Here is a 12,714-nt window from a genome sequence, read left to right on the forward strand (position 1 = left end):
GATAGGCAACCTTGGCTCTTTTCTGACTCGTGGACTTCAACTCCCAGAATTCTGGGAGTTGAAGTCCACGAGTCATAAAAGAGCCAAGGTTGCCTACCCCTGGTGTAGACCCTTCAACACAACCATGTGAAGACTTGGGTTGTTTCACTATCATTGATGAAATAAAATAAATACAGCCAACATCCACAGGAAAGCAACTACGCAGAGGAATAATAGTTACACAAGGATTAGCAGTTAGCTCATGTTAAGAAGGACACTCCTTGTTTTGAATGAAATGACCTCAAAATAATCTTAGGAGAGCATGGGAAAGGACCACAGCTCAGTTGCAGAGGATCTACTTTGCAGACAAATGGTCCAAATTTCAATAGCAGTAGCAATAGGAAGGCTTATATACCACTTCATAGTACTTTTACAGCGCTCTCTAAGCGTTTTACAGAGTCAGCCTGTTGCCCCCAACAATCTGGGTCCTCATGTTACCGACCTCAGAAGAATGGAAGGCTGAATCAACCTTGAGTCGGTCAGGATCGAACTCCTGGCAGTGGGCAGAGTTTGTCTACAATACTGGATTCTAACCAGGGCGCAGTTCAGGCTGTTTCACTGCCTGTCAGAGTTGGCCATACTTGAGTAGACTGACCATGTTCAGATTTGGAAGACCCTACCAGCCAATGGAGTTGACAAAAACCCTTCCAATTTAATTTTGCCAGCACTTAACTAACCTATTATAAGTCTGGGAATTCATTTTTCCCCAGATTCTCTTGCAATTCCAGGTTTTGTGCCCTTTGTCTTTGACCTGTGGGTTGATTCATCTTGAAATCACCTTCAAAAATTGGAAGCTCTCTGCTTTGAACCTGCCCTGCCAGATGATCTAGATTTTATAGGAAGATTGGAAGAAGCACTAAATTAAATCCCCTGCTTTCATTTCATTTGATCTCAACTTTTTTCCTAAATCCCTGATTGACTGTACAATAGAACTGGAGGAGGGGGGGAAGTACAATTTTTTACAAATACTTGCGTGAAACTGTATTTTGTTTTAGGAGAAAAAAGAAGCACATTTTCCAAACTCTGAAACCTGTCCAAACTAGAAGATTAACTTCAAGGGGGTGTTTATTGCCAAAGCCATGACTGATACATTGGCTCATGTTTGTTAATCCAGGTGATTTCACACAGTGATTAAGTTCACATGTTGTGCTACAACTACTATGATTTTAGTAAGTCAGAAATTGTTGGTTTCTAACAGGCTACATCATAAATCATAGTCAACAAACTTCTCAGTCTAAGGCAATTAAATTTTGGGTTGGTTTCCTACACATAATTTTCCGTGCAATGGAATATATACGGTACAAATTAAACATATATCCTTCCTGCCACTTCTAAAAAAGGCTTTAGAGGTGAAAAAATATAGCAGATTTCAAAGTCATACCTCAGCTTAACCCACTGATATAAGAATTAGCCTTTTCACCCTTGCATACAAGCTAATAAGGCTAGTCTTTAAAAAAAACAAAAAGAAGGACCAGGGGTGACATGATAGCAGTGTTTCAATATCTCAGGGGCTGCCACAAAGAAGAGGGAGTCAAGCTATTCTCCAAAGCGCCTGAAGGCAGGACAAGAAGCAACGGATGGAAACTAATCAAAGAGAGAAGCAACCTAGAACCAAGGAGAAACTTCCTGACAGTGAGAACAATTAACCAGTGGAACAACTTGCCTCCAGAAGTGGTGAATGCTCCAACACTGGAAGTTTTAAGACGAGATTGGACAACCATTTGTCTGAAATGGTCTAGACTCTAGGTTTCCTGCCTGAGCAGGGGGTTGGACTAGAAGATCTCCAAAGTCCCTTCCAACTCTGTTATTCTATTCTATTCTATTCTATTCTATTCTATTCTATTCTATTCTAGTCTAGTCTAGTCTAGTCTAGTCTAGTCTAGTCTAGTCTAGTCTAGTCTAGTCTAGTCTATTCTCATTCCATTAATTCTATTCTATCCTATCCTATTCTAGTCTAGTCTAGTTTAGTCTAGTCTAGTCTAGTCTAGTCTAGTCTAGTCTAGTCTAGTCTAGTCTATAGTCTAGTTTAGTCTAGTCTAAATTTCTCTACTTTTTGCTTCTAGCATATATATATGTCACTAGGCCATTGTATCTCCTTCTTTTCCCAAACAAGGAAACCATAGTTATCGCATTCAGAATAAGCCATGATCTTAAACTCTCATTTTATCTACCTGCTCAGTTTGATTGAGGAACCATAGCAAACATACCTAGTTACCACATTTAATTTAAAAAAAAGTTTCAGGAGAGACAATCTAACGTCGCCTGTTAGATCTGCTTTTCAGCAGACCAAATATTCTCTTCATTTCATTTTATGACTTTTACCATGCTGGAATTCCACACTGCCTGCTCTCTAAATATCTTCATTCGTACTGAAATTATTGTTTGATTGATACAGGAAAGGAAATCGGGCTGAGGTTTTGTTTTGCTTTGCTTTCTGGCTAGGAATTAAACCAAGCCCATTTTTTGACCAAAAGTAAGTGAGTCCTTCAGAAATGAGACGATGGCATGAAAATTCATCCCTCCTCAAAATTCAGCAGATTTGCCAAGAAAGAAGCAACAGATTAACAAAAGAGTTGCTTCAATCATGTCCAAAGCATTTATCTGGGGGTAGGAATTGCATTACCTCACCTTCCAAAACATGACACACAGCTCAGTGGTGTGGATCTTAAATGGTTTTGCTGACGTTTATCAGATTCTTAAAAACGGATTGTCTAGACAAGCAGGGATTGCCAAACAACTACGGAAATACTTCGGTGGGTCATAGTTTCCACATTTACAAAACTAGAATATTTCCCTTTATTTGTCTTCAATTACTCACTCCTGGAATAAAAAAAAATAATCAAAATATTTCTTCTGAAATTTAGCACTGCCTTGTGAAAAACATCTGGGAACAACTGGTATACCGTTTTGATGTGAATCAAAGCTCCAGCTGAATTTAAGATCCTTGTCATCTAAGGATCTTTTCTCTTAAATTTTAAGATGAGGGCTATCATAGAGAGGAAGGGGCCAGCCTATTCCCCAAAGCATTTGACGGCAGGACAAGAAGTGACATGTGGAAGATAATTAAAGAGAAATCTAACTTAAAACTAAGGAGAAATTTCCTGATAGGGGAACAATTCACCAGTGGATCGTCTTGCCTCCAGAAGTTGTGGGTGCTTCATCATTGGAGGTTTTTAAGAAGATACCAGACAGTCACTTGTCTGAAATGGTATAGGTTCTCCTGCTTGAGCAGGGGGTTGGACTAGAAGACCTCCAGGGTCCCTTCCAGCTCTATTCTGATTGATTGGACTTACTTGCCAAGCACCCGAAGGTAAAACAAGAAACAATAGTTGGAAACTAATCAAGGAGAGAAGCAACCTGGAATTAAGGAGAAACTTCCAAACAGTGAGGAAAATTATCCAGTGGAACAACCTGCCCCCAGAAGTTGTGGGTGCTCCATCACTGGAGGTTTTTAAGAAGAGACTAGACAGTCACTTGTCTGAGATGATATAGTGTCTCCTGCTAGAGCAGGGGGTTGGATTAGAAGACCTCTAAGGTCCCTTCCAACCTTGTTCTAAATTAAATAGTCATTCCAACTCAACAAGCAAATGCTCAAACTTTCTACAGGCTGTGCTGAAACGCTAAAACTATGCCTCCAATCCAATGGGAACTAACTATTTGTGGCCTAACTTGGGCCGCGGTGGTTTTGTTACTTCAGAACCTCTTCTAAGATGCTTGTGGAAAAAAAGGAAGAAAGAAACACCACCAGGTGAACATCCAATGCCCAATTTGGAACACAACAAGAACATAAAATGTATATTGTATTTACACGCATATATAGATTGATATTATGCATGCCCAAAGTTAAAACTTTATGTAAAGGATTGTCTGAAATTTGAACGAGCAGTCATTAGAATGCACAAGCTAGCTAATTTTAAAGAGGAAAGCATTTCTAATATCAACACTTATCCAATTCATAATACTTTTTTAATAGGAGAATTGTTCCATTTCCTTTCCTCCCCCCCCCCCAGAAGGAACATTACTCGAAAAATGATGCTTACCAGGGGTGGGGGGAGCATCAACCGTAACACACGTTGAGGAGATCAATTCTTTCTAAATTTGCTTTTAAATCTTTCTGAAACCTCTTGAAGATTTACATGTTTGCTTTCTTTGTGGCCTCCAACAGGCAGGAAATCATGCCTAGTTTTGGGTGATTGTGATCAGAGGATCCTCCCACAAATGTTCCAGGAGACACTGGTGGTCTTGAGCCTCAGTTTCCCCAAGGTGCCTTACCTGAAGGAGCAAGGTGTGCTGATTCTGTGGGTGTTTGGCTGCTGCAACGCTGAGGACGATAATATGGGAGAGGGCAGAAAGGGAGCTGACTATGACAGCATCTCTCATAGCCAAGGGCAACATGGTGTATGTCGTGAAGATGATGAACAGAAAAAATGGTACCTGGAAGAAAAACAAGGAGAAGGTTAAGAGAGAAGAGTCTTCACTGGCAGGAATTAGGAGAAATTGATCAGTGTATTGCCTGCAACAATTTATTCCCCCCCCACACACACACTCTTGAGTAATGCAATCTCTTTCACGAACGGAAAGATTGCTTGGAGGGGGAAGATATTTCTAATGTAATTTACTGGATCTCCTATATCGGTTGCCCTTGTGTAGGACAGATGGGGAGGAAGCTAACCGCCAGACTGCAAGAACACAAGCAAGCGGTCAGACGGGGAGACCTGAACTCATTGGTAGCTTCACATTGCAATGAACAAGGATGTAAATTCAATTTCTCGGCTACTAAAATTGTTGGCCGAGCAGGTACAAAAATAGCCAGGGAAATGATTGAAATCTGGGAAATGGGCTCCTTGTCAGTCAACAGGAATGCTGATTTATCACCAGCTTATCAGGTACTTAGGAACCGAAGACTTGGACGCACAACATCCAACGACTTTATAACTGGCCATCAACACCCCAATCAACAACTAAAAAGCCACACACAATCAGGCACTACATAAGTACTATACATAGAACAGTCCAAAGCACACATTCTGGTGAGAGAGAAGTTCCCCGAGGATGGGGTCCAGCACAAATCCGAAAGCTCGTAAGACTAAACCTCTGGTCCTGGTGACCGATCCAGTTTGGATCCTGGAATCTCTTTCTTTTCCTTCAAGAAATAGTATTTGAGGACATTCAGAGAGGATAACAACTAAGTTAAGTCAATACAACTAGGATCAGCAGAGCAAAAGGTTTTGGGCAAGAGAATTAAGAGGCACAATGCCTCATTACCCTCCAATTTTAAAATTCTACCATTTTACATGGTAGAGGAGGAGGAGGAGGAGGAAGAGGAGGAGGAGGAGGAAAAATGACATCATCAAAAATGGGCATTTTTTTAAGAAGCCATGGTAAATTTTCTATGAGTTGATTACAATAAATCTCTTCTTCTTCTTCTTCTTCTTCTTCTTCTTCTTCTTCTTCTTCTTCTTCTTCTTCTTCTTCTTCTTCTTCTTCTTCTTCTTCTTCTTCTTCTCCTTCTCCTTCTCCTCCTTCTCCCCCGTCCTTCTCCTTCTCCTCCTTCTCCTTCTTCTTCTCCTTCTCCCCTGTCCTTCTCCTCCTCCTCCTCCTCTTTCTCCTTCTCTATTTTGTTATTATATTAATCAGCATTCAGCTAAGGAGGGTAACATGTATATATGTGTTAGTCCTTTTTTTAATGCACCTTTTTCTTTTTAATGTCTTGTTTGTTCTTTTTTATGTTGTGTGTTTTTTTAAAAAAAGTATTTTGGTGTTTTGTCTTTTAATTTTTTTTCTGAACAAAATAAAAAGTGGTTTCCAAAAAAACTGGGTCTTTTTCCTGCCCTATTTTGGCAATGCTATCTGGATGGACTGAATGAGGGTCAGGAATGTTTGGGGAGGCTGTGTGTGTGTGCAAGTAGTCTCTTTCTGGCGCAAGGATGACATCATAATTAGGTGACAGAAATACCTGTTCCCAGGCAGCTGGTTTAGGGTTTTCCTTGTCGAAAATGGACACGTATCCGATGGCCAGCAAGCTGATCCAGATCACGACCGCAAAGAGCTTCAGCTGGCACCAAAAGTAATATTCGACGTAAACTAAAACATACATGATGATGAAGATAATGAGAGCAATGCTCACTGTGATAACAAAGGCCAGATGTTGACCGGCATGTTCCTGAAAGTAAAAACAAAGTTAATTTTGATTTAAGTTAGGTTCTGTGTTAAGTTGGCGGTGTATTCCTCACGTTACGATTTTAATTTCATGATATGATTTTGCTGCAGTCTGTACGTTTCAATAATTTCAATAATCACCAGTTCAGAAGCTACATCTTAATGGCAGATAAGAAACTTAGCTTAGTCCAATCAGATCTATAGGACTATTCAGACAATCAACTGTTCTCTAAATCTCTTAGGAAGGTCTTTCCCATCACCTGCTATTAGATCCTTTCAAGTGGAGATACAGAAAAGATCAGAAAATTTTTGTTTTTCTTCTGGGAATAGCAATGCTCCGGGGGATCTGGTGAATGTCTAGAAAAAATATTCTGGAAAAGGAAATGGTTTTTGGTCTCTCATCTCCAGAATTGTAAATCTGGTACATTCCTTATCTATGATCCTCAAAATTAGAGACAGAGTAGTGAAATACAAGTAACCAGAATAACTGAGTTGGAAGGAATTTTGAAGGTCTTCTGATCGATTTACCTCAAGCAGGGAACCCTGTACCATTTCAGACAAATAGTTGTTATCACAGAAAGAGTTAACCAGAAAGTATTATCACATTTAGTTCCTCCTTCTGATATCTGGCTGGGCTAGAAACTTTTAGGAGTTTGTTCTTACAAGTCTAGATCTTTATGCATTAAAAAAAACCTGCATTCAACCTCAATAACAATGTCAACGTAACAGTGGCATTTCAGAAATGATCACGTTAGAGCTACAGTCTCGCTGCAAGCAGTCATAATCAGAGATTCCTGTTACATTTAGGATTTAAGTTCTAGGATTCCTCTAAATTACAGAGCGCCCGGACAAGCATTTAACAGATTCCAGATTCAGTTCAATTTCTCAAGAAATATAAGCTGCTGTGAATAGGTACAGGTAGGAATGGCAGGAGAACACTTGCAAAAGTTTATTTGAGCTTAAGAGGGGCTCTTTGAAGTTCATGCTAAAATGTCCTTGCATTTCTCTAAACATAAGATTCTTATTTGCAGTTTTGCCTAAAGTTCCCCATACTATTATGCATTTCTTCAAACTAGCTGCACCCGCTTTGGTATCTTTTTTAAATCAACTTTTCCATAACTTGCTGGGGATGACCTGTTTGGAGAACTGCAAGGCACTAATGCATTTAAAAATGATGGCCAAGGTTGCATTAATATACGTGGGTTCATACATCTAAAATTAGAGCGTCCGGGTCTTAGTCAGAATCGAAAAACTACGAAGAGCAGCACATACTCACGTCGTAAGAGAGGAGCACTACGATAAGTGTCGAGCAATAGGCAACCACAATGAAGAGCAGGAAGAAGAGCAGTGGGTGTTGTTGACTTGCGTAGAGATACTTCTCGTACAAGGGGTCTGTCAACTTGCAACCTTCGCTTTCGTTTAAAAAGTATTTGCCTTTCGCTGGCATTTTAATTCCAGGCAGTCTGAACGTCTCTCCCTTCGCACGAAAAGCAAAAGACTCGATCGGTGTTTTTCCAAAGAGCAAAGGCTGGGACTTCTCACCTTCAAGCCGTGGTCAGATCACCCTGAATTCGCCACATTGGGGAGGGGAGAACCGAGTTCTGAATTAGCAACTCTTCTTATAAGGAGGAAGCCTTTCAAAGCGCAGCATCAGTCGGAAAAGAGGGTCCCTCCTCCTCCTTCGCCGCTCGCTCCACAGCCATGTGCTGCCCACCGAGAAGTCTCTGCATGGCTTTTTTTTAGACACGGCTCTCATTTGTGCCAGTGAAAAGCAGGCTCTGGCGATGTTGCCATGTTCATTTAAGCCTCTATTCACAAGCGGTCGGCAATTTGAGTCTGGGATGAGTCTGGATTGCGAGCTGCAAGGAAAAAAAAAGAGACAGAGAGAGCTTTATCTCTATCTATCTATCTATCTATCTATCTATCTATCTATCTATCTATCTATCTATATATCTATATTTATATCTATCTATCTAAATCTATATCTATATCTATCTATATCTATTTATATATCTACGGTATATCATCTATCTATCTATCTATCTATATCTATGTATCTAAATATCTATATCTATATATCTATATCTATCTATCTATCTATCTATCTATATCTATATCTATCTATATATCTATATCTATATCTATCTATATCATCTATCTATCTTATATCTATATCTATGTCTATCTAAATATCTATATATTTATCTATATATCTATATCTATTACTAATTTAGTTAAAAATATGAATCCTGGGTATAGTCATAAGAGTAAACAAACACGAACACCAGGAAAGTTAGCCGACGAAAGCTTGGCATTAGAATAAATATTTCTAGTTTTATATTTTTCCTAGTGTTCGTGTTTGTTTACTCTTATAATATATCTATCTGTCTGTCTTTCTGTCTATCTATCTATCTATCTATCTATCTATCTATCTATCTATCTGTCTGTCTATCTATCTGTCTCTCTATATCTATCTATCTATCTATCTATCTATTTATCTATCTATATCTATATATTTCTATATCTATATCTATGTCTATCTATATATCTATATCTATATCTATATCTTATCTGTTGGGTGACGAACCCGGTCTACCATATATAAATCAGTCTGTTCTGCATTTCACTCTAGAGTATGTTTTGCAGGCAGACCTCACATACTGTGAACTCTATCTATTCCTTCCACATGAAGAGACTTTTTAAAAAACAAACACACACACACACACACACATCCTACAATTGCCATTCAGTACTTCAAAGGACTGTAAAAATCTTATAATAACCTTGCATTTATCAACCCACAATGAATACTTTTCCAATTGACTTTGCTTGTCACAAGCTGGCTGGGAAGGTTATATATGACAATTACATGACCATCTGGACATTGCAACAGTCATAAATACATGCCAGTTGCCAAGCGCTTGAATTCTGATCATGTGACCATGGGGATGCCGGAACTGTTGTGAGTCCAAGGATTGGCTGTAACTCACTTTTTTCAGTACTTTTATAACTTTGAACAGCTGCTAAAGGAATGGTTGTAAATTGAGGATTACCTGAATAGGAATGAGTTACTTCATTTTAGTTACAACCAATTCACAGAAGTGATAAATATATCCCATACGTTGGCAGGAGAGGTTTTTTTAATAGAAATCAATGAAGCATGCGAAAAAGTGACTAAACCATGAGTTGGTTGAAGGCAACATCTGAGCGCTCGGAGTAAGTATCTATCCCCTGAAATCTCTTAAACTCAAATCTCAGTGAAAGCAGAGCACCATCAGAACAATTGACAAGCAAAGCCATTAGTTGAACAGTTACTTAAACTATAATCAACCCCATTACTACTCAAGGCGGACCCTGAATATTTAAGGTTTAAAATTAAACCAGTAATGCAAAGGTCTGCAAAGATCCAGAAATCTATTTTGCATCCAACAAGATTTGAGGAAATGCTAAACAAAATTTGTAACTCTTGTACAATAAATTGCTTTTGGATGTCAAATTTCCATGATGCATAAGGAGCCTCACTGAAGTCATAAGGTTGCTTCTTTGAGCTTCTGTTGGATAAAGGAATCCCTGCGGATTTTACTCCACTAGTTGTTTGCCAACTGTAGGGGGCAATGCTCCTCACCATTTCAAGGCTATTGAGCCAGGATGGTTTGAAGACATTTCCACTGTTTTACCTTCCACTAAACTGGTGCCTATTTATCTACTTACATTTGCATGCTTTCAAACTGCTAGCTTAGCAGGAGTTGGAGCAAGTAACGGGAGCTCACCCCATTGCATGGCGCTCAGGTCTCAAACCAGTTTTCCAGCCAACAAACCCAGTGTCTTAACCACTGAGCCAGCGTGCTGCCCCTTCTGTCAGATTAACCCTACCAGTTATGGTTGATTCAATACACCTTGGTTAAAGGAACTACAGTTTGGCACAGGGGTCTCCAAACTTGGTGACTTTAAGACTTGTGGACTTCAACTCCCAGAATTTCCCAGCCAGCCATAAAGTTGAGTTGAAATCCACAAGGCTTAAAGTTGCCAAATTGGGAGCTCCCTGGTTTAGCACATGGTGCAAACTCAGCGCAAGACATTTTGCTGATCTTATTGTTTGATTAAAGACGCCAGATCTTCTCCCATATAGATAAATGTGCATGAATACTCAAAATACCCTAGGGGGTCCTGGGCATGAAATAAATGAAGAAGTTCTTTGGCACATAAATGTTCTAGCTAGAAATAGTTTTTTGATCTCCCTCTCTAACTACAGAAGCCCACACAGCTATTTATAGCTAAATAAAACTGCAGGGAGTAACCTAAGTTAGTGAAACTTCTGACATTTGATTAAAAGCAAAACCTTTCCAACCTTCAGCATTAAAAGCCTTGATTGTCTTACACTATCTCAATGTAGTTATGAACAGCTCAGTGTCAGCAACGAATTGAGGAGACGAAAGGCAAAAGACTTCTTGACTTTCTCCCTGGAGGCTCCAGCATATTAGCATAGTCATAAAGAATCCACAGACGGGTCTTAGACATCATATAAATTGCACTAAATTATAGGGTTGGATGGACCTTGGAGATTTTCTAGTCCAATCCCCTACCCAAGGCAGGAGACCTTATACCAGTGATGGCAAACCTTTTAGAGACCGAGTGCCCAAATTGCAACCCAAAACCCACTTATGCATCGTTGGGTGCTGGGTGGGTGTGGCCCATTGGGTGGGCATGGCTGCGGTGGTAACAGCAGACTGTGTGGGACTAAAAAGTTCAATCAATCAATTCCAACTTTGCAAGATCTTTTTTTTTCCCACAAGAAGTTGAAATTGACTGATTGATTGAACTTTTTTTTTTGTACACGGCGGCGGAGGCCTAAAGCGAAAAGGTTTTCTAAAACCCAGCTGAAGGCCTAGGACTGGGGCAACAGTGCGGGTGCCCACAGAGAGGGCTCTGAGTGCCGCCTCTGGCACCCGTGCCATAGGTTTGCCACCACTGCCTTATACCATCCCGGAGAAACGGTTGTCCAATTGTCCAAACCTCTAATGATGGAGTACCCACAACTCTGGGACCTAAGCTGTTTCACTATCACTGTCAGGAAATGTCTCCTTTGCTCCAGGTTGAACGTCTCCTTAATGAGCTTCCACCCACTGCTTCTTGTCCTGTCCTTGGAGAACAAGCCAACTTTCTCTTCTCTGTGAGAGCCCTCAAGTACTGGAGATGTAGGAGATAATCAGGCTGAGCCCGAGGGAGGGGTCAAATGTGTCATCAGTCACGAGTCCCTGTGTGCCATCTAAGTCCAACCCACCTTGAATTACTTCCTATCCTTAACTCCCACAAATTTTCCTTGACGGTTAGTAGTTCAGATTCTTGCAGCTAGCTTAAGCTTACAATAAATCTTTATACCCATTTGAAGCATGTCTGGATCTCCTGATTTTCCTGGCACTTGACAGGAAGACTGCTATCACTTCACCCCTAATCCTCCTCTTTGTTAGGCTAGACATATCTAGTTCCCTTAACGATTCATGATTCATTGCACTGTCTGGAAGGGACCTGAAGGTCACATATGGCTTTTAAAAGAGGCACAGGACAGGCAAGGGAAAAAAAAGTAAATTTTGAGTTATCTTAATTATAGTTAGATTAAGGTGGCAATATCTACCCTCCTTTGGGTTGATCTTCAAAAGTTAAGCAGAGTCAAGACTGGTTAGTAGTTGGATAGGAGGCTATTTTTAAAAAAATCCCATGCTATAGAGCAAACTGGGAAGTCAAAATAATATCCTGGAGGAAGATAAATGCAAATTATTTCTGTACTGTTGCCAAAAGAACATCTCAATATATCAATCCAGTCATCAGAAGTTGAGCTTAGTTGAACGGAAATTCTACCTCATCTTCAAAATAGTATCTCCCTATATTTTCATTATTTGGTGTTGGAGCCTCTGGTTAACCATCTCTGCACTGGTCCATGGTTTTAAGCATTATCTGTAGAACAGTCCATAAGAGGTGGGTTCACATGTTGTATTAAACTAACTTTGGCTTCCCAACCAACCTGGGTGAGTTACACATACTAAGCCAAAATCAAACAAACTGCAGTGCACAAATTCCGCCTTGCTATCCAATCCAATATTTATGCAGACAGATTTTTCAGCCCTCTTTTATAAATGTACTTCTCACTTTCATAATTTATGTGGAAGTGTTTTCAAAAATATTTTTAACCAAGGCAAGCTCTGTTGTATTTTAAATGCAAAAAAAAAAATACTGCCTGTTTTTCACTCCCAAACAGTGGAGAAATATGTGGAAAGTTTATTTGCGATTATTTTTAACTTTTCTAAAACAGAAAGCAATTACAGCTCTTTATACTGACTGTTCTAACCTCTACAACTGAGTTACACCTGTATGAGGCCTTAACACAAAAATAATATACTTTTCTTTCCTTGTAATAACTCAGTACTAGTTCACACAATGTAGAAGCTTCAATCTTGGTTTAACAGGACGTGATTATAATGTTCACATAACAGGGTATGTTATAACAAGTACATAATACGG

The 12,714-nt window shown here is 39.6% G+C and overlaps 1 protein-coding gene across 2 annotated transcripts in view; it reads right to left on the reverse strand.

The window, feature by feature from the left end:
- Nucleotides 1-12,714, reverse strand: part of ADCY7 (adenylate cyclase 7) — a 69,235-nt gene that overhangs the window by 37,950 nt on the left and 18,571 nt on the right. For both annotated transcript variants that reach the window (XM_039352424.1, XM_039352423.1), the window contains exons 2-4: nt 7,475-8,057; nt 5,996-6,202; nt 4,312-4,473 (exon numbers count right to left, since the gene is read on the reverse strand). In XM_039352424.1, coding sequence (XP_039208358.1) covers nt 4,312-4,473; nt 5,996-6,202; nt 7,475-7,645 — 540 coding nt within the window. In that variant the 5' untranslated portion in view covers nt 7,646-8,057. The remainder of the gene's footprint in view (nt 1-4,311; nt 4,474-5,995; nt 6,203-7,474; nt 8,058-12,714) is intronic.

This window comes from Crotalus tigris, unplaced genomic scaffold (assembly GCF_016545835.1).
Source record: "Crotalus tigris isolate CLP2741 ecotype Arizona unplaced genomic scaffold, ASM1654583v1 scf7180000018432.44079421565:4894166, whole genome shotgun sequence".
In the NCBI taxonomy this organism is placed as follows: Eukaryota; Metazoa; Chordata; class Lepidosauria; order Squamata; family Viperidae; genus Crotalus; species Crotalus tigris.